This window comes from Manis javanica, chromosome 15 (genome assembly GCF_040802235.1).
Source record: "Manis javanica isolate MJ-LG chromosome 15, MJ_LKY, whole genome shotgun sequence".
NCBI lineage: Eukaryota > Metazoa > Chordata > Mammalia > Pholidota > Manidae > Manis > Manis javanica.
Genome location: NC_133170.1, coordinates 43,863,151 through 43,885,548, shown reverse-complemented (window position 1 = coordinate 43,885,548; position 22,398 = coordinate 43,863,151). Strand labels below are relative to the sequence as shown.

Below are 22,398 nucleotides of genomic sequence, written 5' to 3'. Positions count from 1 at the left end.
CTTCAAATGGACCAAGCACAACATGCTCAGGGCCTTTGCACTTGCTGCTCCCCCAGATTGAAATAGGCCTGCTCTCTGAAGGCTGCAGGGCCCACTACTCCCATTCAGTGACATCTCTACTTAGATCTCACCTTCCCAAAGAGGCTTTCTCTGGCTCATCTAATGAGCACCACCATGATCTAATCCTTTACCTGGCTTTATTTTTCTTCACAGTATTTATGAGTATGTAATGTATTTACGATTTTGTTTACTATCTCTTTTCTGTCTAGTGGAATGAAAAAAATCACTGGGCCTGGGGCTGTTTCGTTTTGTTCATTGCCATATCCAGATGGCCTTGAAAAGTACCTATCATATATGCCTATCTTATGTGGTTCATAAACATGTTGACTAGATTAGTGCGTATAAGTATTGTGTAGAAATTTAATAATATAGTATTTATGGAGCTTGATAAGTCCAGAAAAACTGAGGTCATGTACTATATATTTGTGTGTGTGTGGTGTGTGTGTGTGTTCGCACATGTATTGTGGACGTGTGCACATGCATGTATTTGCATTGATCATCTGCTTTTCTGCTATTGCTTGTTGTACGTAAACTTTTCTAGAAATGAATGCTTTCTACCTTTAAGGTACAGTGAACATCTATCTGATCAGAGAGCGAGTAAGAAAAGGATAGAGACAGGAAAGGAAGAATACATAAAGACACACAGGCAGGAACAATTTTCAGAAAACATTTTTATTTGAAATACATTCATTTACATATGTATTTGTCATATTCAGATCTAAAAGAAATTGGTTTATTGATACATTAAATTTAAATTTCTATTGGTTTTATAAATAGAGCATAAACACACACACACACAAACTCACACCACATACCCTAGGTAGTCACAATGCTTAAAGGAAAATGTAAGGCTATGTAGTTAGTCCCAGGATCTCTGACTCCAGTCAGCAGGGCCACTCCTTGGGTTCCCCTTCCTAAAAGATAACAAGAGGAAAGTACAAGTGGTTTAAAGCTTTTTATTCTTTACTCCTAATGATTTCTCCTGCCCTTCAAGGGAAGAGATCAGAAGGGTCTGAAATATTTAGATAGCTGAAGGAAATCATTTTACTTAAAAATTTTTTTATTAAGTTATTCTAGTGCTTTCCATCATTTCAGAATTGCTATTTTAAGACTCAAATATTAACAATAATACTGTATATTTCCAACTCCATTTAGCCTTTGTTAATTTTCTAATTCAAATAGAATGTGCTTACAATCTCATCCCATAGCATTTTATTCTTATCATCATTGTGCTTATCCATTTTCATCTTCCATATATGTCTGCTATGGAATGTTTGTATCTCTCTAAAATTAATATATTGAAATCAAATCCCCAACGTGATGGTATTTAGAGGTGGGGCCTTTAGAAAGTAATTAGGTCATAAGGGTGGACCCTCTTGAATGGGATTTGTGACCTTATAAGAACAGATAGAAGAGCTTGCTTCTCTCTGTTCTCCACCATATGAAGATATAGCATGAGGAAGGTCATCTGTCAATCAGGAAGCTGGCTGTCACCGGACAGTAGATCTTTGGCTTTCCAGCCTTCAGAACTGTGAACTAAGTGTTTGTGGTTGACACCACCAGGCTATGGTAATTAGTTGTAAAAGCTTGAGCTAAAACAATGTCTTTTATACATGTTATTACATTATATTATGAGCTTTTTAAAGATTTTTATAATATACTATAATGTAATATAATTCCATCTTCACTTCCTTATTATCAAACAGTGTACAGGGTAGGTATTCAGTGCATATTTGTTGAAGTAACGTATAATATATTTGCAGACATTAATTTGTATTGTATGATAGTTAAATTTCTTTGAGGCCAATTATTTGTATTTCAAATACTTTAATTTGTATTAAAGTCATCAGTTTAACTATGACTTATATATCCTAATCCTATATTTCATGTTTTCTACTTTTTACTCATTTATTTTAATTAAACCATTGTCGTGTCAGTAATCATGGTGGTTTCATTAAATCAGATGACCCAGACATCATAGTAATCCTAAGGGTGGTGAAAGCATGGACATGTCACTGCATAGCTGAAGAAGAAAAATAGATTCAAAGTCAGAATCCAATAGCTATATATCCATATCATAATGATAGGGTAAAGTAAATGTTCAATTTCTCTTGAAGTACTTGGTACACTGTTAACGTGGCCACTAAATTGGAAGACATGAACATCTTTGCTGGCAATTACTACAAGAAGAATGCATTTATAGGTAGTGTGAGAATAAAGGAGGCAATTACCTTTTCCTGATACTGTGAGAAACATTGATTAAAATCTGAAGTTTTGCTATTATCAGTTTTATATGAAAAAAACAGGTGTTCTTCATGACCTTAATTTTTACAAACTAAAAATGAATTATGGCAATTTATAATGATCAATTAAATTGTTAAATCACTATAATTCTTAATATTTAAAGTGAAGATTAAACATAGTATATAATTTTTAACAAAGTACTGGAGGGAAAACAATTTTTTCTTTCTAAAACTCAGAAGTGAAATAAAGCATGTTCTATAGATATCAAACAATTGTTGGAAATAAACATATTTTAAAAGAAGCTCAAATGTCCAAAAAATGAGGTAGTGCTATTATTGTACAAATTAACACTTATTACTATTGTTGCTTTCATATTTTGAGTTTTTGTTTAAGGTATGTTCTGAAGGTTTTCAAGGCTCTTATCTTTACTAGCTGATACAAAAATAGATAAAACATACATCATCAAATTTTGAGTTCATTTTAAATAAATCAGACCTACTAATGAAATTACACACCTTGATCTCTTATGATAAAAGTGAAAGTCGAGTTAAATAAATAAAAAAGACATTTTCCTGCCCAAATTCCAATATTCAGAAAAAAAATACAACTTAACCAATATTTCAAGTCACAGTCATTGAGACATGATATTGATTTACTGGAGTCCAGTTTCATCTATTTTTCTAAATTCACACTTTTAATTACTTCAAAATTAACAATTTTCCTGGTCTGTAAAACAATTTCCTGGCGAAGTTGATTTAAAATGCTTAACACTAGTTTTTTGAAGGTACTATTCACATTATAATGCATTGTCTTAAGTTTCCGGCTGATTTTTTAACCTACTTCTGTATTTTTATCAAAATTTCTTTCTTTGCTCTCAGCCAAATGACAAAATTAGGCTTCTATTTTTTTTTTCTTTTTTGACTTTCTTCTTCCTTACCTTTCTATTCTTCCTGTTTATAATCATGTATTGTTTCGGGGAGCCACATTTTACCTAGAATCTCGAAATTCCCCCATGTCAGTGCACTTTGAGTCAAGGCATTTCAAAGTAAAAACTATCTATGGTACTTTATGGTATCTGTAAAATTCTGTGTTTATCTTTTTTCTTTTAGAATTGAAATATTTTTTGAGCATCAGTACACAGACATATCAATTTGTACACAGTTCTTAACGTACGTACCGAATATCTAGAAAATCACATACTTGTGATGTTTTTCTCAAGTTATTCCAGGGACTTTCCAGCTTAAACTTTGGAGGCAAATTTTCCTTAATAAAATATCAAGTACCATTATATTTAAATATTGATATGCTATTACATCATAGTTTCCCTAATTCACAACTTATCATATACATTACATATGCAGATTTTCAATCTTTTACAGCAAATTAACAAAGTTACTAGGAAAACTGGACTACTAAGATCAAAGATGTTACAGAGTGCACAAAATTCTGACAGGGAAGCCAGGATCAAGGAGTGGTTTTTCTTTAGGAAACTTACCAAAAACAACACAGGAGTAGAAGTAATTTAAAATGTTCAGGATATATTAATTGCACGACTGACTCCAAATTGCCGTTTAGCATGTTTATAATACAGGATATAAAATCTACCCCCATTAAGCTCCCACCCAAGACAATCAAAGCGTCCCATATTCAATATCCCACTGTTTTCTGGTTGTACCAAAAAATAAACAACCAGTGAATGATTTCACCTCTTAAAAAAAAAGCATTTACACTTAAAAGTGAGATGAGGTGGGATCCCCTTCTTCTTAAAAATGTTCCTAGAGCTACGAAGAAACTTGCCATTTACAAAATATTCCTCTGGATTGTACAAGAGGGGAGACAGGGAGCACTGATAAGACATAGTGCATGATATTAACCAGACTTGGCTGCTTTATCTCCTGCGTCATCAGAGGCTGGATTCTCGCGTTCAGTGTCTCCGTTTCCTGCGGGTAAACCTTCAGCTTCCTGGTTCGCCACCTCGGCCGGCTTTCCCTTTGCTCCCCTCTTCCCTTTTGTTCGCACTTTCTCATCTGAAGATTTATCCTGTCCTGCCGCCTTTTTCGGCTGCGTTTGCACTCCTGCAGGATGCCAGCCTCGCCGACCCCCTCCTGGGCTCCCCCGCTGCGCCCTCGCGGGGCTGACCGTCCGGCTTGGGGCGGTGCGGGCCCGGTGCCTGTGGCTCGCCGAGAGCCTCCGCGGAGCTGGGCTGCAGGGCCGCGGTCGCTCCTCCCGCCTCCCGAGCGGCTACTGCCCGCGGCGGGGTGGCGGTTGGGGTTGGGACCGGGTACAGCCACGCTGGGAGCCGCCCCCGCCGCCCCTGCCTCCCAACTCCCCGCCCGGCCTGGGGCTGACCCTCCCCGCCGGCCGGGCCGCCCCGTGTCCCCCGACCCCAAAGCTGTGTTTATTTAATGTATATTGGTTTTAGTTGTAAAAGATACACAAAGAAGTACACATACAGGCACTCAAATACATGCATGCACACAAGAATGGACACACACACTCATATACATTCACACACACACACAAATTTAGTCACACCAGAAAGTCATGATAATGTTTGTGCTTTTTGAATGGAAAATTGTCTTTCTTGTACTTTAATTACATAACTTAAATGTGTATTTATTATGTATATAGATATACTTATGTATGCTTACATAATATACATATGTACATAATATACGTAAGTGTAGATTTTATAGTGAGTTTTTTAAGTGATACTAATATTTCACTTTGAGTTCTCTTTGTAACACCAGATAGAAACATTTACTTAAACCTACAGTTATGTAAACCTAGATGGTTTTACAATGATAAGTAAACGGTGTGTGTAATTCCTCCTGGCCCTTTAAATTCACTTCTAAATTCTTCTGTTTTTCTTTGTGAATCCACCATATGTGAGATGATGGAATACCATAATGTATGAATGTGTGCCCTTTTGTATTCCAAGTTGCACCAAAATTTATTGCAAAATATTAAATAGGACTGCATGAAATCTATAGACAAATTTAGAGGAAATTATATAAATAATATTGCATCCCCCAATATGTGCTTATGTCTGTGTATATGTGCATGGGTACGTGTATGTATACATATACACAGTCTTTTACTAATGTACTAATTGATAAGAAAGTCATCAATTATTTGTTTTATTTTTATTTTACAATATAACTTTCTAATATAAAATTGGTAAAATTGGTTAAATTGACAATATATATTAAATTAATTGTATGAAGTTATTAATAAGCTGTTATATGTGATATTAGTATAACCTTAACTACATTTTTGTAATTTATATTAAAAATCATGTATGGACTTATTTGTGGTGGTCTTTTTTGTCAGTATAAATGGTAAGTTAAAAAACCACATTGATTAATTTTTTCTGATGAATAAAAACACAATAGACTTTTGTACAAAATTTTATATCCAAAATGGGCTACAAAATACATTCAAATCAGACTTTTAGTGTCTTATGTCATATTGTACTTACTGTAAGTAGTTATGAGTTTTCCTAGCCCAGATTTACCAACAATTATAAACTAAACAACACTCATCTCTCAACATGACCTAAGGGACACATTGACTTACCTTACATCATTTGAAATTTTAAGGGAGTGCAAGCTACTTATTTAAGGTTTCTAGAAATATCTATAACAAATCCATTGTATTATTAAAATGTGTATCATTAATTAGATGTTCTTCTGCAAGTAATGTAAAAGTTGAAATAGAATGTTAAAAATTACATTGTTTTTCAGTGGTGAAGCTTAGAACCTCACCCCCCCTGTTTTGAGAGAAAGCTTCTGCATCCGTGGATGTTTTGTTGCCCTTGTCTAGCTTGGATTGGTACATAGTCTACAGGCACACACCTGATCATCTACAATTGCTCTTTTACAACACTAAACTATGTTCTCTACCTTTGTCTTGCATCTACCTACCAGTTCAGCATTTTATTAAAAATAATAATAATAATAATAAAGGGAGAAATGTGGGATCCACATTAATCAAGTATAAAAATGAAACGAATATTCATATTTGACCTGATTGTTTATGGTTCATGATGCGTGATCAAAGCCGAAAGTTTCTGTGATGACTGCCCTTGTACTGTTCACCATGTAAGAGCTTATTCACTATGTAAGAATTCGTTCACCATGTAAGAACTTATTATGCTTCAGAAGATTGGAAACTGACGAGAATTGGGCTTGAGATGGATTAATGATTGTGCATTGAGCATTGACCCCCCTATACAGAATTTTATTGTTGTTAACAACCATTTGATCAATAAATATGAGAGATGCCCTCTCAAAAAAAAAAAAAGCACAGAAAAAAAAAATTACATTGTTTTTCTTATTTCACTTCTGTTTGAAATATTCATCAAAATTAGTAAATTTTTAAAATAATTTTCTGTGGCTTTTTTAGACATTTTAAACAATGATATAATAATATCCAATTAATTAGTTTATTCAGTTGAGAAAAACTGGTCATACTGAGCACCCTAGGCTTGTTACTGGTTTTGAAAGAAATGCTTTCAATATTCAACCATTTGACTGATAGAATGAGGGGCTTTTAAATTTGGCTAGTAGTTCTTTTCCCCTAGGAATTACAAAAATTCTTCCCATTTGGTTGAGCTGCTTTGAAGTGTTTTACTTCTTTTTCCAGCTTCATTGAAGTATAATTGGCAATCTAAAATTGTGTATATTTAGAGAAAGGGGAACCTCCTACACTGTTGGTGGGAATGTAAATTAGTTCAACCATTGTGGAAAGCAGTATGGAGGTTCCTCAAAAAGCTCAAAATAGAAATACCACTTCTAGGAATTCCAGTAATCCCACTTCTAGGAATTTACCCTAAGAATGCAGCGGCCCAATTTGAAAAAGACAGATGCACCCTTATGTTTATCGCAGCACTTTTTACAATAGCCAAGAAATGGAAGCAACATAAGTGTCCATCAATAGATGAATAGATAAAGATGTGGTACACATACCCAATGGAATCTATGAGCCACTATTCATCCATAAGAAGAAAACAAATCCTATCGTTTGCAACAACATGGATGGAGCTAGAGGGTATTATGCTCAATGAAATAAGCCAGGCGGAGAAAGACAAGTACCAAATGATTTCACTCACATGTGGAATGTAAGAACAAAGGAAAAACTGAAGGAACAAAACAGCAGCAGAATCACAGAACCCAAGAAAGGAATAACAGTTACCAAAGGGAAAGGGACTGGGGAGCATGGGTGGGAAGGGAGGGAGAAGGAGGGGGAAGAAAAAAGGGGGCCTTACTATTAGCATGTATAATGTGGGGGGGGGCACAGAGAGGGCTGTGCAACACAGAGAAGACAAGTAGTGATTTTACAGCATCTTACTACGCTGATGGACAGTGACTAATGTGGTATGTGGTGGGGGGGGACTTGGTGAAAGGGGGGCCTAGTAAACATAATGTTCCTCATGTAATTGTAGATTAATGATACCAAAATAAAAAATAAATTTTAAAAAAAGGTATATCTACCTACAAATTATCAAATCAAAAACTTAAAGTCATGCAATAAACCCACAGTATTCAAATTGCATGCTAAGGTTTCCTAGGAAACTCAGAGGGGTGTTATGGGACATTTTAATTTTAATTTTCAAGAAAACCACAATGAGATTTGACACCTGCTGGAAACTGCAATTTCAATGTTAGGTCATTTCAATGAAGTCACATTATTGTGAAGCTAGGTATTTGATGGTTGCTAGGATAAAAAGCAGGCACTGAGTAAAAATCAATGTGGAACAAGAAATGAGGATGGTGGTGAGCAATCTGATTCCAAATTTGAGAACTGGGCAGTGCCCAACAGGCACACACATCCCATTAGTAATAACTGTGGTTATTAAAAATAAAATACTTTTTTTTCTCTTAAAAAATTGTGTATATTTTAGGTGTTTATTTAAGGTGACTTCATGACTTTATATACATGCACGTTGTGAAATATCCACAACTAAGTGAATAAACATAACTGTTAACTTTGATAACATAACATTGTTAACTCTGTTAACTTTGTGTGTCAGGCTCTTCTTTTGTGTCATTTCAGATTATCTATTGTGTCATTTCATGATAATGGCCTTACCTATCTCTTATTCCCACTACTGCTAAAATAAATATTGTGAGAACACCAGCTAGCAATATGGAGTTGCGATGTGACAGTATATTCACTCACATACATTCTCAGAACTAGTAACCAGAAGAGACAGCTCCATTTCTGCCACTTATATCCACCTTCCAGGAGAAAGAACCTCTCTGGCTGGAGTCAGGGGTCTCATCTGTTACAGCCAGTTGTAGACTGGGTTCTATAGTATAAAGAGGACTTTGGAGGCTTCCGCACTTGGAAGCAGAAGGGAGGGAGATAGGAACAATATGTTTCTGAGAAAATAAGGAATATTCAGCTGATAAGTCACCTGAGAATAAGCTCTTAATACCCCAGGATGTTAGAAATGTTATTACACTTTCATCTGATAAGCATGAAAATATGTTTATGAATCAAATATTGAAACATAGTCTGGTCCTAAATAACTGAATACTGAGTAGAAGATATAAAGACTCTTAATTATTATAAGAAAAAATAAAACCTAATTTAGGACACTTAAAAACCTATATTATATTCCACTTATTTCAAAAAAAACATTTCCCATGCCTACAATTAAAAATTAAATCCATTATGTACATTAACAATGATACCAGAATATAGGTAAGAGTATTTTTTTAATTCAAAAAGAATTAAGTGCCATATTTTACAGCTATAAGAAAAAACTAATGATGAATGCCACCCATTTACAGGAGACATGGATTAGTGCAAAACAGGATAGGGATTTTATAAACTGGGTCTCTGGCACGTTCTCTTTCAACACTTTTATTTGTATCATTTTATGTCCATGAATGGGTCAATAATTCATGAATAGCACTGACTCCAGATATTTCTTTCAGTTTTCATAAAACAGTGCATGTGGAAGACAAAATTTTATAATCATCTGTCCCGTGAAGTCTGCCCTTTTCTCCAGGTGTATGCAGTCTGGGGCAGTCTTCTTTCCTGGTACTCTTTCAGGATAAGTTCTTTTACTTATATTTTCATAAAATACATGCTTTCAGGAGGAGGTCTCTATGTCACCTCTCACACCATCTTTAATACATGGGAGGCTATTCCTCAGGGATGAGGGGAGGAAGTTGCACACAGGGCTCCCTTGGGAGCAAGCATACCATGAGAACCTATGGTTGCCAGCCACCCGAATCCTCAGAAGCCTCCACTGGGCACACAGGAGGCAGTGGTTCCAGGCAGCACTGTGCCGTGCCTGTGTCCATCCCAGGATAGGCTGGGCCTGGTGAAGACGGCCCCACCTCTCCCTGGAACCCTATGGCTACAACACAGTGGCTGATGGCACCCAGGCAGCACATGGCATCAAACACGGAGGAGGACACATGCACGAATGGTGACACCCACCGCATGGTGGGGCAGCTTGCCTCTCTGTGCAGCGGGACACGAGTAGAGGGGGCGACACAGCACAAAGGTAGCCAGGTTGGCCGCAGCTATGTACAGGTCCTTGAGGATGCAGCGGGATGCTGGAGAGCTGCCCGAGTCTGTCAACAGAGGAGGTACCAGAGCACCTGCCCCAGCAGAGGGTCTGGGATGAGCAGGTAGAGCAAGAGGAGCAGGAAGCAGACTAGGGTCTTGGGGTGCCAGGTGCTGCCTGCCTGAAGCAGAAGCTCTCCTCTGCACGTAGCCAGGGCAGCAGCAGTGTTGCGGGCCCGATGACAGCAGCTGCAGGGCCACACAGGTGAACAGAAGAGGCAGGTTATCCCGGGTTCCCCCCATTATCCTGCTTCCACACCATCCCCTCTGCCCTCTGTGTTCCTGGCCCAGTACAGAAGGGTCTGGCCATCAGCAGCACCCATGGGTTCCCTGTCACGGAAAGGCTCATGAGCATCACCTACTCACAGAGAAGGAAACTGGGTCCCAGAGGTGGAGGGGAATCAACCTTCACTCTGAGAGGTCTGGACTGGCAGTGGAGCTGGGATGCCAGCCCCACCTGTCTTTAGGACTCCCCCACACCCAACAGAGCCCAAAGCTTCCCGCAGACTGGGGAACAGCCCACCCCTTGCCAATGGCACCAAGCCAGAAACTCACCTGGCCCTGGCCAGTAAGTTTAACTCTTGTGGGACCTGAAGAAAAACAGTCCCTTTCTGCCAGCCCTCTGGCGTGGGGGCTCCAGCTGGCAGGACAGGCTGTAGCTGCAGGACAGAGGGCCACCTGTGAGCCTCTGGAGCCACACGTCTGGGGCCCTTCTCCAAGAGCCTGCTGGCAGCTGGAGCCCACACCCGCCTCCTGGCAGCCTCACCTCTCCTCTTCATCCATGGGCTCCACGGCCTGGAAAAAGGACTTGAAAAAGTGCTCATCGGGCTCCAGGTAGTACAGCGCAGCCATGCGCTTGTGCATCAAGATCTCACCCAGGACGAGAGTGACCTGGGGCAGAGGAAGGGCAGGATGCAGACAAGGAGGGGAGTGAGGAGTGGGGCAGTGGGATGGTCCTGGATCTTTGCTCACAAAGGAAACCACCTTCCCTCCAATGCCTACCAGCCCTGCCTGTTCCTACTGTTGGGTCTCCAGCTCCTCCTCCAGGAAGGCGGCCTTGATGCCACCCCATCCCCCACTTGACAAAGCCTTCAGTGCCCCCAGCTCTGCATATCTTAACTCTGTCAAGACACGTTAGACCCAGGGAATGGGCCAGACGGGGTCCTGCCCAGGGATCTTGACTCCATTTCTCACCTTATGTGGTACTACACTCAACACTCTCTTGCTCGTCTTGTCACCCTGGAAGGCAGGAAGGCAAACAAAGTGCATCAGTAGCAGTCCCCTGGGCCCAGAACAGGGCCAGAATGTCCCCACTCTTTCTCAAGTTGGAGGACTGCCAGGGCCCTCCAAGGGGCAGGCCTGCCGAGAAATAGCACCCAGACCTACCCCAGCATCGGGGTTACCAAGAACGGGGACTGGACTAGGGAGCTGAGGCCTCAGGCGGGAAGGCACTGCCAGCCCCATGATGTGCTTCCTGCCCTGAAGGAGCAACATCCCCTCGCTAGGGCAGCGCCTGAGCAGGAGGCCAGTCCTGCTCAGATGCTGCCCCCTGTAGCCCTCAGCCCCACCTGCCCAGGGACAGGACCAGGGCTTAGGGGGATCCTTCTGGCAGTCCTCTCCAAGCAGCCCAGCTCGTGAGATGGATGGGAGACTCTCAGGAGAGGGCTGGCCGGGTGCTGCGAGCTCCGGGCTCACTGGGGCCTCTCTCCTCTCTAAAGCTCACCATCCTGCCCCACCCCCCCACCACCCATGCCCCTCTGGGCTCACTCACATCCTCATTATGTTCCGGGAGTTTGTCTACGAGCAGGTCATCCAAGAACAGTCCGAGGAAGGGGACCATGCCCTGTGCCACCTGGGTGTGGAGGTGATGAGTACCCACCTGCCTCACGGGCACCCACAGAGCCTCCCCTGAACCCCACACCTGCAGCCCCCAGCTCCCTTGGACCACCCTTGTGCTGCCTCCCTCCCCTCCCTTCGCCCTGCGCTGCTCTCCTGGTCCCTCCCAGGGCTGGCTTGTGGCCAATCCCAGGACCTGTGGTCCCTGCACCTGTCCTCCAACTTCCCCCTGTACCCAGCTGCTCTCGCCCTCCTCCTGGTCACCCCAGTGCTGGCAGCTCAGGGCTGCTGGCACCAGGAGCAGGTACAAGGTCGCCCCCACCACCCAGGACCCGCGCCACGCCACTCTCACCTGCTGCTTCCTACCCTGGGATCCCCTGGTGGCCCACAGCAGTTTCGTCGCGATGGACTTCGCCTCCTGCAAGGTCCAGGACACTCAAGTGCTCATGCTTCCCTCCCACATGGCCTCCCACCACCAGACCTTGCTTGATGGATGCATTGCCCTCTGAGTCTCCTAGTACCTATGCTGTCCCCACCTCCAACAGGCTCTCAGCCTAGGGCGATCCCAGCTCAAGCACTCACTAATACTCACAGGTGTCTGTGGGCCATGGCTGGACGCCCTAAGGGGTTTCGTCACCTACAGAGTGCCAGGGGAGATCCCTCTGCCTCCCAGGGTGCCCTGAGGACTTACTGTCTGTCACCTGGCTCTCACCAGAGCTCCCCTCACACGAACAGGTGGGATGGGCACAAAGCTGAAGCCCATTTTGTGCTCCCTGGACCCTGCTCACCTGGGAGGCCCACACCCCAAGGTGACAATCCTTGATGACCAGATGAGATGCCCAAGGCTTCAGTGGGGCAGTGACCAGCTCAGGGGACCCAGGGGAGAGGCCGACATTGCTCAGCCATAGGCCCTACCCGTGCTGCTGACCACATGCCAGCCCCAGCCCTGACTGGGGTACCATCCTCTGGTCCTCACTGGTTGTCAGGTCCCCAGTCAAGTGGAGCAAGGGAGGGAGACAAGCAGGACCCTCGGGGTCCTGCTGGACCCTACTTTCCCCATCAGCTACCCCCTCTCACCCCACACACACCTCGAGTCTGCCCCAAGTATGGGCCACAGCACAACAGAGGACTTGCCCCAAGGACCCTCCATTTACCTCGAGGAGCCACTTCCTGTTAATGCCCTTGTCCCTCTTTTTAAGGTTTTTATATATCCTGGAGCTCTTCCTAAGGGGAGGGGAGAGGAAGAGGGAGACACATGGCCAGTAGGTGGAGAGTTGGGGGCAGACCCTTTTCCTGGGGCACCCAGGAGATCCACAAGCCTGCATGAGGCTTTCCACCACAGCCCTGAGCCCTGGGGAATCCGTGGCCTGCGGAGGGGGCTGCATGTTTCCACCCTGGGCCTCCATTCCCAGTCCTCATGGGGGCAAATCTGCTTTGGGCCAGGTCACTGTCCTTGGGGCAGAGACCTCCTGCTGAAGAGCACATGCTCAAAATCTCCAATTGGTTTCAACCCACACCTGACATTGCAGGAAACCGATTCTTCCAGGAGAACCCCTGGCCTAACCCCACAGGGGAATCCGAGAGCCCACGATCCCTGTCCCTAGGCTCTGCTGCCTCCCGGGAAGTCCCAGCCGACTGATGGAAACTACCAAACCTAGGGGTGACCTTATCCTCTTAGGTGCCCTAGTCCTGGGGACAGGACAACCCACCAGGGAACATGTCGCCAGGTGCTCTCCAGACGACGTACAGCTGGGCTCTGCAGGGCCAAGAGAATGGCACGAAGGGACGCAAAATTTTTGAGGGCCAGACACTCCTGGGAGGGAAGACAGAGCTGAGAGAGGGGCCTGCCTCTCTGCTCTGTCACCCCATGTACTCCTTTCCTTAAGGAGACAGACACCCAGGGAGTCCAGCACACCTGGTACCAGGAGAGCAGCCATCCTGGGTGGAAGACTGTAGCTCAACTCAAGAAAGGGGCCAGGTACGGTTGTCCCACCGCTGAGGCCTACAAGTGCAGGTCTGCACACCCCTGGCTCGAGGGACCCAGGGACTGTGCTGGGTCAGATGGCAGCCATCCATCATGATGGCTGGCAAAGGAGGGGAGCAGTTCCCAAGATGCCAGGATGGACCCCATTGGCTGTCCAATGACATACCTTGGCCACCTGGATCCAGAACTTCACCACTCGGGCCCTGTCCCGGGATGTCATGCTCGGGGCACCGAGGCAGGAAGAGGTGACCAAATTAGCCGTGTCACCGCATTGCCTGATGATGCGATGGATGGTGGGGGCCAGGAGCTCAAGGCCTCCCATCTGTGACTGGTGCCAAAAGTAGGCCTGGCATTCAGCATATGCCACCTCGGTGAACAGCACCTGGGGATGACAAGGGGTGTCATCCTGCTGTGCCCCTGGTGCCCATATGCCCAGGCAGAGTTTCTGGTCAGAGCTGGAGCCCACGCAGCTGAGGATGTGCTGTAGGCCTTGTGGCCAACTGGCCTTCGGACCCCATCCACTGAGGCTCCCAGGACCAGATACACAGGACGCCACAGTGGCGAGGAACAGAGGGGCTTTGCTCGCAGACACCCTCACACACCTCCTCCCTGCCACACAAGGCAGCTCACCCTGCCCATCCTGGGGCATCTGCCTTCCATTCTGCAACCCCGTAGATCCAGCTGCCCACTCAGGTGCAGTTTTCCCCAAAACAATTCCACCCAGGGCCTTTCTTGGTGTCTGTGTCTCCCATGCAGTCAGGTCCATGGCAGGGGCCTCTGAAGTGGAGAGTCTGTGGAGGCCTGCCAGGCCAATGGCCTAAGGACCTAAGGCCCTGGCGGCACCTCCCAGAGCATGCCTCCCATTTCCTGCCCCTCCCATCCCAGCCAGGCCCTGCCCACCTTCCCTCCATTCCTCCTCATTGGTCTGCAAGTATCCCTAAGTGCTAGCCATACTGTCCCTGTATGGTCACTGAAGGCTTGTGGGTGAGGAGAGTCTCTCATGACACGGGGTGAGTCCGTGGGGAAGCTGTGGGGACTTGGGCCCAGATCACATGAGTCCATAGCAGGTCTGAGGCAGCCCGTGACACAGGGAAGGCCCACGCCTGACCCAGAGAGCCCGCTCTGCTCACCGCACACATCAGGGTCAGCTGCTCGGCCACCAGGCGAGGGGGAAACGCCAGGATGGTCGGCTCCTCCTCCCTCGGCACATCCCAGGTGTTCACGGCACAGGGGCTGGTGGGCTCCAGTACTGCCTCGGGCTCTGCCAGGCCTGGTGCCATTCCATCAAGTGGTCCGGGCACCATGCCTGAGGGCTCATGGGGCTGCAGCTCAGGGCCTGGCACCGGGGTTGCGGCCACAGCTGGGACATCCTCTGGCTCTGCAGGGCCTGAAGCAGGTGACACCGGCCGTAGCTCCAGCACAGGGGTCTCACGGGGATCCTCAACAGGCTCTAGCGATGAATCCGGCCCTCCCTGTGCCTCTGGAGCCATCTGCATCTGCCGTGGTTCTGGAGCAGGACACAGGGACATGGTCACCCCGGGGCTGATTCACCATGCCTTACAATGACAGAAATCCCTCACTGCCTTGAAGGGAACCCCAGTCTGGAAAGCCCACCCTAGATGGTTCCCTGGCTGCAGGCCCTCACCTTCCATCTCTGCCACCGTGGGCCCCACGTGCTCCTCCTGGACCAAGTGGTGAAGGACTCGGCCCTCTGGGATGGATGAAAGCTGGCTGCCATGGAGGACGCTGGGCACATGCTTGGGCTCCCAGGTATGGCACCCAGCCAGTCGCATCCCGGGACTGGGGGTAGGCCTGTGTGTGGAAGTGTTAGAAGCCTGGTCTTTCCAGCTCCACTGCCTTCCCAGCCCAACCTTCTGTAGGACTGGCCACTGGGCATTCCCCTGCCTGTCGAAGCAACTGCTCCTTCCCCTTCAGACACTGTGTGTCTCTCCTGGGACCCCATCCTTTCCCAATCTCCCAAATAGGATGTCCCCAGTCATCAGCCTGCCCATGGGAATCCAAAGATCGCTGACCTGCTGCATTCTGATGGCACATCGGACTCCAGCTCGGGGCATGAGACCACTCCTGGGATATCCCAGGTGTTCACACCACAGGGGCTGATGGACTCTGGACATGACTCTGGCTCGGCCAGGATCAGTGCCATTCTGGGAAGTACTCCAGGTACCGTGCCTGACGGCTCATGGGGCTCGAGCTCAGGGCCTGGCACCAGGGCTGAGGCCACTGCTGGGATATTCTGCGGCTCTGCAGGGCCTGAAGCAGGTGACACCGGCCGTAGCTCCAGCACAGGGGTCTCACAGGGATCCTCAACAGGCTCTAGTGATGAATCCGGCCCTCCCTGTGCCTCTGGAGCCAGCTGCATCTGCCGTGGTTCTGGAGCAGGACACAGGGACACGGTCACCCCGGGGCTGATTCCCCACACCTTACGATGACAGAAAAGCCCTCACTGCCTTGAAGGGAACCCCAGTCTGGAAAGCCCACCCTAGACGGTCCCCTGGCTGCAGCCCCTCACCTTCCAGCTCAGCCACCGTGGGCCCCAGGTGCTCCTCCTGGACCAAGTGGTGGAGGACTCGGCCCTCTGGGATGGATGAAGGCTGGATGCCATGGAGGACGCTGGGCACATGAGCTGGCTCCCAGGCATGGCGCCTAGCCCGTCGGATACCGGGGTGGGGCTTGGGCCTGGGGGTAGAAGAGTGAGAAGCCTGGTCTTTCCAGCCACACTGCCCTCCCAGCCCACCGTTTTGCGGGCGTGGCCACTGTGCGTTCCCCTGCCTGTCCAGGCACCTGCCCTTCACCTTACAGACCCTGTGTGTCTGTCCTGGGATCCCATCCTTTCCCATCCTCCCAAATAGGACATCCCCTGTCATCAGCTCTCCTGTGGCAATCCAAAGATCGGTGACCTGCTGGGTTCTGCTGAGCTCCCCTGCCCCAAGCCCCAAACTCCTCCTCCGCCGTTTCTGAGCAGATGGACCGTGCCCCCTCTGGACCCAGTGAATGCTCACATTTTCAGATCCTCCTCAGGCCTCTTGTCATGCCCCCTGTTACATGAGGAGGCCATGAGGGCATCGCCCGTGACGCTCTCCGGCCGTGACCTGCGGATGATGCCTGAAGTGACTGCCCGACTCCACATGGGACAGGGTCCCAGTATTCTGTCTGCTTCCTTCACTCAGTTATGCTAAGTGTCCCCAAAGGGCCTGCACAAAGTGAGTGCTTCATACCTATTGTTGCTGAAGGAAGTCCTAACAGAACCTTGCCAGGTACCCCTCTGCTGCCCCCAGGGGTCCTTCATCTGGCCACGGTGAGGACAAGGACCAGGACCAGCCACAGGGAATTGCGAGCCCCCACCTCCCCGTTCCCAAGGCTTCTTTCCATGTGCTTTTCCAAATTGAAGTGCCTGATAGGTAAGGCCAAAGGCTTTTCATCGAGTACAAAAGAGTAATAGCACCAAAGTGGCCCAGCTTGGCCGGGAGTCCTTTCTGCACTGCCCAGGACCAGGGGAGCCCATCTAAGACTCCTCTCGTAATCCCCATGGGCAACCTAACAGGCTGATCACCAGCCACCCTGCCTGTCAGAGGAGCATGTGGCAGCTCAGACACGTGTGGAGACACTCAAGACACACAGCGGGCTGCGGGCAGAGGCCTGACTGTGCCGAGGAGGTGGGGTGGAGGCTCACCGGGGGGGCCGCTGGCCCGTGGTCGGCTGGTCAGCGTCCTCGGGAGGGAGTGTGAACTCAGGAGTGCTCCGGCTGATGTTTATAGCTGGATCCACTCGGGAGGTGCACCTCCTCCACTTCCTCCTCTCACCCGTCCGGGGAGCCGTGCGCTTGGGAACCTCACTCCCATTGACAGTTGACTCATGTTCACGCTGAGGGGGTCAGCAGGGATATAGTCAGTGGGGAACCCAGGAACCTCCAAGACGAGGGAGGTTTGCAACTCACCTGAGAGTCCCCAGACCCCTGGGGTGCGATCAAGAAGAGGGAAGGGGTGCCCCAGGGAATGAGATTCTAGGCCTTCTGGAATGGGACTGTCCTGGGACACTCTCATGGGGAAGCCCTGGGAGGGCCCTGGCAGGTTGCCAGGTTTTGAACAAGGTCCTGGGAGATGGAGTAGGGGAATCCATCCACCAGCTCCAACACGCTCCCCAGGGTGGAGCTCTGAAAAGCCAGCGCCCAGTAGCTTGGGAGGGGCCACCCGGGGCTGCCTGGACCTCCCCTCAGGGGGAGATGTGGGCCTCAAATCCTGCCCCCGACATCAGGCACACAGGGCCATCTGCAATAGAAATCCACTCCGTGAGGGAAGGAGAGGACACCCCCTCAGGCTCAGAATTAACATGTGGGTGGAAGTGCCTGGTCCCTACACTCACCTCCACATCCTGAATGATGAGACCAGAGCTGTGACACTGACTACCCCGCCGGGGGGCCACCACCTCACAACATGCTGCCACCCAGGAATGGCCACCCTCCTCCCCAGACTTCCGTCCCACCCATGCCCCACACCCACCACACACACACGGAAGGGGCCGGTGGGAAGGTCAGCCCGGGATGGGTCACACTTGGGGCCTGGCCCTGGAGTGGCCTGCTCTGGGCTGCCCTGTGTTACCTCGGGGCTCCTCGGGAAACACGGACAGAGGCGTTGGAGGTGGGTGCTGAGCCAGCGCCCGCAGCGAGCAGAAAGACTGCTCCTCTCGGCTTCCCTGACTCCCACACCTTCAGAATGCTCTGCACAACAAGACCGCATGTTGCTCTGTCGAGCGCCTCCGGTCAAGTGAGCAGGACTGGGGTCTGTGACCAGTAAATGGGCACCGGATCACAATTCAGGTTCTACTGGGCGTGTCATCAGAGACATCACTTCCTGAAGGTTCCATTTCCTGGGCCCCTCCCTGCACTCAGACATACCCACATGCCCCTCTGGGCTGCTGACTGCCCACCTTCCTGGCCCTTGCCATGCATGACTACACAAATCTACACCAGAGCCCTCCCCTCGCTCTTTGGCAATGTCACCAGGGTCCCAGCTCTAAGGAAACAAGAGCTGAGCTCAGGCCTCTTTGTCTCACCACTTCTCTGTCCTGCTGAAGCCACGGTACCTCCCAGGAGCTGCCCAACGTCCCAACCTGCACAGGCAGGGTAATGTCAGACATTCCTCCCTGGGGACATCCTCACGATATATGGACGACACCTCCAGCTGTTGGGGCTGCTTGGCATGGAGCGTGGAACACCACGCAAGTCAGACCCAGGTCCGGGCCTTGTGATCTTGGGCAAGTCACTTCCCCTCTACGCCAGTTTCAGTTGTGCACCTTGAAGGGGTGGCAATGAGAGGAGATCCAGGTGGTGTCATCTACTGGCATCCACCTTCCAAAGGTCCAGGCTGCTCTCAAACTAGGTGCTTTTCAGACCAATCAGTGAATGAGTCAGAGTAGCACACTGGAAATGAAGTCTATGCTGCCTCTGAAATCCGAGGTGGTCCACCAGGCTGCTGTGCTCTTTCTTTCTTTGTGAGTAGGGGGAAGCGGAGACCAGATACAGCCTCTTATTCATCACCTTGGAAGTGAGAGCTTGGCAGGTCCACACGATAGACTTCTAGAAACTTCTCTAAGGCAAAAGGCCCCTGAATTTTTGTTGGATTTATTTCCCACCTTCTGACACGTGACTGTGCTATCAATATGCTTAGACAAGTTGTACTTCCTGATCACTGGGTCTAATACGCATAATACCATCAATGGGATGGGCCAGTGTGACATCTTCTGGAAGAGAAAAAGAGATGAAGATTCCTTCTGACTAAATTAGAACCTAAGTTTGGAAATTTGATATACCTCTGAGATAGTTTGTCTCCTTGCTGGCTGAAAGCTAACTGCTCTGCTGGTCTTTCCTAACAGGAAGAGAACAAAGAGCATTTTCCTGATCAATAGTTACACACTAGTTCTTGGGGGTCAAGTGATGAAGCCCCATGTGCAGCAGTAACTGCAATTTGAGACACTGTGATTACATTGACAATCATGCACTGTCATCTCCAAGATTCACCTGTTTTCTGAGTAGGCCAAATGAGTGACTTCTATAAGAGTATGTGGAAATCACCACCCCTACATCTTTCAAATCCCTGGCGGTGACACCGGTTTCTGTAACCTCTCCTGGAATGCATTACTGCTTTCAATACACACTTTAGAGGGAGTCCTAGAGGCTTGTGCTTGACCTGCCACACAGCATGAATTCCTTGCCAGTACAGTCCCCTGTGGCTAGCAAGGAGGAAGGCAGGAGCTCTGCATTCTTCCAGGGCAACTGGGCCCCGTGGCCTCTGGCGCTGAAGGAGCGACACTGAGGGCACTCAGTCGGGGGGCGGATTGGGGGGTGCTACTCCTGATACCTAAACTGGGTCCTCCCTGAAGGCAAATCACAAAACACAATGACAAGGTTTTGGGGTGGGAAAGAACAGTTTACTGACTTGCTGGCAAATGAGGGAGTGAAAAGCTCCTGCCTTAAAAAACTACCGTCCTCCTGACACACAAGCGGTTAGGGCTTTTGGAGGGGAAATCGTGGGAGAGGCTGGGGTGCAGACACATAAAGTAGCAGCTTGCAAGGGGCCAAGCAGACATTCCTGCACGGATTCACTAGCTTTTTGTTTTTCTTTTCTGCTTCTCCTCAGTCCCTGGGGACTGGATGCTTGGGCTTGAAACAAATGAGCTTTCAGCATTATCTCTGACCCTCAGACTCAGAAAACCTGAAGAACAATTAGAAACTGCCCCCCACCCCCACCCCACCACCCCGCCACCCCTGTTAGTGCTTACAAAGTTTCTGGGACTACTTGGGTTCACTTTCCAGTGAATGTTAGTGTTCAGTTTTCAACAAAGATTGGATTCCCCTTTTCTTCTAGTACAAATTCACTTATTCCTGTTTCCCCTGCTGCTGCTGCTGCTGCTGCTGCTGCTGCTACACTTGTTACCACTTTCAGAAATCTACAAGAAAAACACAACGGCAACTTGGGCCTTACTGACGTTTCTGTTTAGTAAACAGGTGAGGCTACAGATCCTAGGAGTCAGCCTTTCCTGGCCATGGCCCATGGCCCCGCCAGTCCTTCGGGTTATTCTGGGCTGTGAGTACCAGAGCTGGCCCTTCCTGCTGGGAACCTTTCAGCTGATGCTGTTGCCAAGTGCCTATTGCCCTGTGCAGCGGGCTGTGTATGCAGCGGGCTGTGTATGGATCCCACTATGCTGCCCCCTCTCCACACAATACCCTTGGACTCTGATACCACCTTCATGTCTTCTCTCACTCACATTTTTTATTTTAGCCATTCTAATGTGCAGGATCTCATTATGTTTTCCACCTACATTTCACTTCCATTTCCCTCATGAGTCATGTTGTTAAAGAAAAGAAAAGTCAAGCCACACATGGACTTGGGGGCAAATACTTGCAAATCATACCTTCAACAAAGGACATGTACTTACACTATATAAAGGCCTGCTACAGCCCAATAGCAAGAAGACAAGTAACCATTCCTTGTTCCCTGGGAAATGGTAGAAAAGTCAAGTGATGTGTCCCAGGAGTCCCACCAAGCAGGTGAGGGTGATGGCCCCCATCACCACCATTGTCAGCGTGACCTCCATTTCTGCCCTGCCCTGGCCATCCTTCCCTGGACTCCCAAAGTGTCCCCAGCCTGCAGCACAAAGGGGTTGCGTCCCACTCTGATGTAAACCTTTGTGTGGCCTCACCACTCTCAAAGGAAAGAATTGGTGTATGGGTATAGATGTCCTAGAGCCCAGGACAGACTAATGGATGGTGATACTGGGATTTCCTTGCACAAGCAAGCTCACTAAGGTCTGTGCAGGGACCAGCGTACTTATACATCACCTGGGGACAGATCAATGGAGGGGCAGGATGAGCAGTGAGGTAAAAGCTAGGGGAGGGAAGGCCAGGGAGCCGACTGAGGGGAGGGGGCAGTGGTGGTTGCCTGGTTACCAGCCTCTATGACCTCACACCGCTGAAATCATCAGGGTGTCACCTCGCTGCCTGTAAGGTGCACTAAAGTGGGATCCCCCCTCAGGGGGGCAAATATATCAGGCTCTGTTTCCCAAATGTCAAGTGCTTTGCATAGCACTTCACAGTTTTTACTATGTTCGAGTGCCTCTCATACTATTATTTACTTAATATTATTGATCAATAATAGGATATTTATACCCATACAGCAATTCTTTACTTTCCTTGGGAGGAATCATTTTGTATCTTACCACTTTCCTCTCGTGATCTTACTGTCCTTTGGGGCTGTACAAATCTACCTTGCACACATGCCTGCGGCCGCATAACCAATGTTTAAACAATGGTTTAAAATGCACTTAACATTTAAATACATTTGACAATTACCATCACCCTAAGCAATATTGTCCATCACAATTTTGATGTTCTAGTATGTTTTTCCTAATGATCAATAAAAAATGCACCTATTAAACACAGAAATATTTATCCATGTACCACTTAAAATCTTCTGTATCTTCAATAGTTTAAAAAAAAGGAATACCACCTTTTGAGACACAAGTGTAGAAAGTGCTCTAAACTGAGAGCCAGGGGAATCAAGTGCCAATACAAGTTCTACCTTTGAGCTTGTGTTTCTTGGACAGGCCACTTCTCTTCTCAGTTTTCTCAAAAAATGTGAATATTGTATTTTGATCCTCTCTCTTGCAGTTAG

The 22,398-nt window shown here is 47.7% G+C and overlaps 2 protein-coding genes across 2 annotated transcripts; both read right to left on the bottom strand.

Annotated features, from left to right (window-relative positions):
* Positions 1-9,123: 9,123 nt before the first annotated feature.
* LOC140846390 (ral guanine nucleotide dissociation stimulator-like) lies at positions 9,124-13,664 on the bottom strand. The gene is made up of 9 exons (XM_073222405.1): positions 13,650-13,664; positions 13,437-13,540; positions 12,882-12,951; positions 12,080-12,145; positions 11,663-11,743; positions 11,086-11,130; positions 10,658-10,782; positions 10,447-10,550; positions 9,124-10,080 (listed from the first exon to the last, which is right to left on the bottom strand). Exons 1-8 carry the CDS (start codon positions 13,662-13,664, stop codon positions 10,466-10,468), a joined length of 591 nt encoding a protein of 196 aa, XP_073078506.1. The 3' UTR covers positions 9,124-10,080; positions 10,447-10,465.
* A 38-nt stretch (positions 13,665-13,702) lies between these two features.
* Positions 13,703-21,322, bottom strand: LOC140846389 (uncharacterized). Its single transcript, XM_073222404.1, has 8 exons — positions 21,269-21,322; positions 17,403-17,593; positions 16,732-16,821; positions 16,242-16,408; positions 15,745-16,102; positions 15,357-15,523; positions 14,842-15,218; positions 13,703-14,093 (listed from the first exon to the last, which is right to left on the bottom strand). The coding sequence occupies exons 1-8, from the start codon at positions 21,320-21,322 to the stop codon at positions 13,803-13,805; spliced, it is 1,695 nt and encodes a 564-aa protein (XP_073078505.1). The 3' UTR covers positions 13,703-13,802.
* Between the last annotated feature and the right edge of the window lie 1,076 nt (positions 21,323-22,398).

Excerpts from the sequence above, each read along its gene's own strand:
- LOC140846389 (XM_073222404.1), bottom strand. The coding sequence starts at position 21,322 with ATGGAGGTCACGCTGACAATGGTGGTGATGGGGGCCATCACCCTCACC. Across the intron at positions 16,822-17,402 it reads ACGGGCCAGCGGCCCCCCCG|GTCACGGCCGGAGAGCGTCA; the intron begins GTGAGCCTCCAC and ends CATCATCCGCAG. Across the intron at positions 16,409-16,731 it reads CCTGAGGAGGATCTGAAAAT|GCCCAAGCCCCACCCCGGTA; the intron begins GTGAGCATTCAC and ends TTCTACCCCCAG.
- LOC140846390 (XM_073222405.1), bottom strand. Across the intron at positions 12,146-12,881 it reads ACAGGAAGTGGCTCCTCGAG|GAGGCGAAGTCCATCGCGAC; the intron begins GTAAATGGAGGG and ends TGGACCTTGCAG. Across the intron at positions 11,744-12,079 it reads CCCAGGGTAGGAAGCAGCAG|GTGGCACAGGGCATGGTCCC; the intron begins GTGAGAGTGGCG and ends CTCCACACCCAG.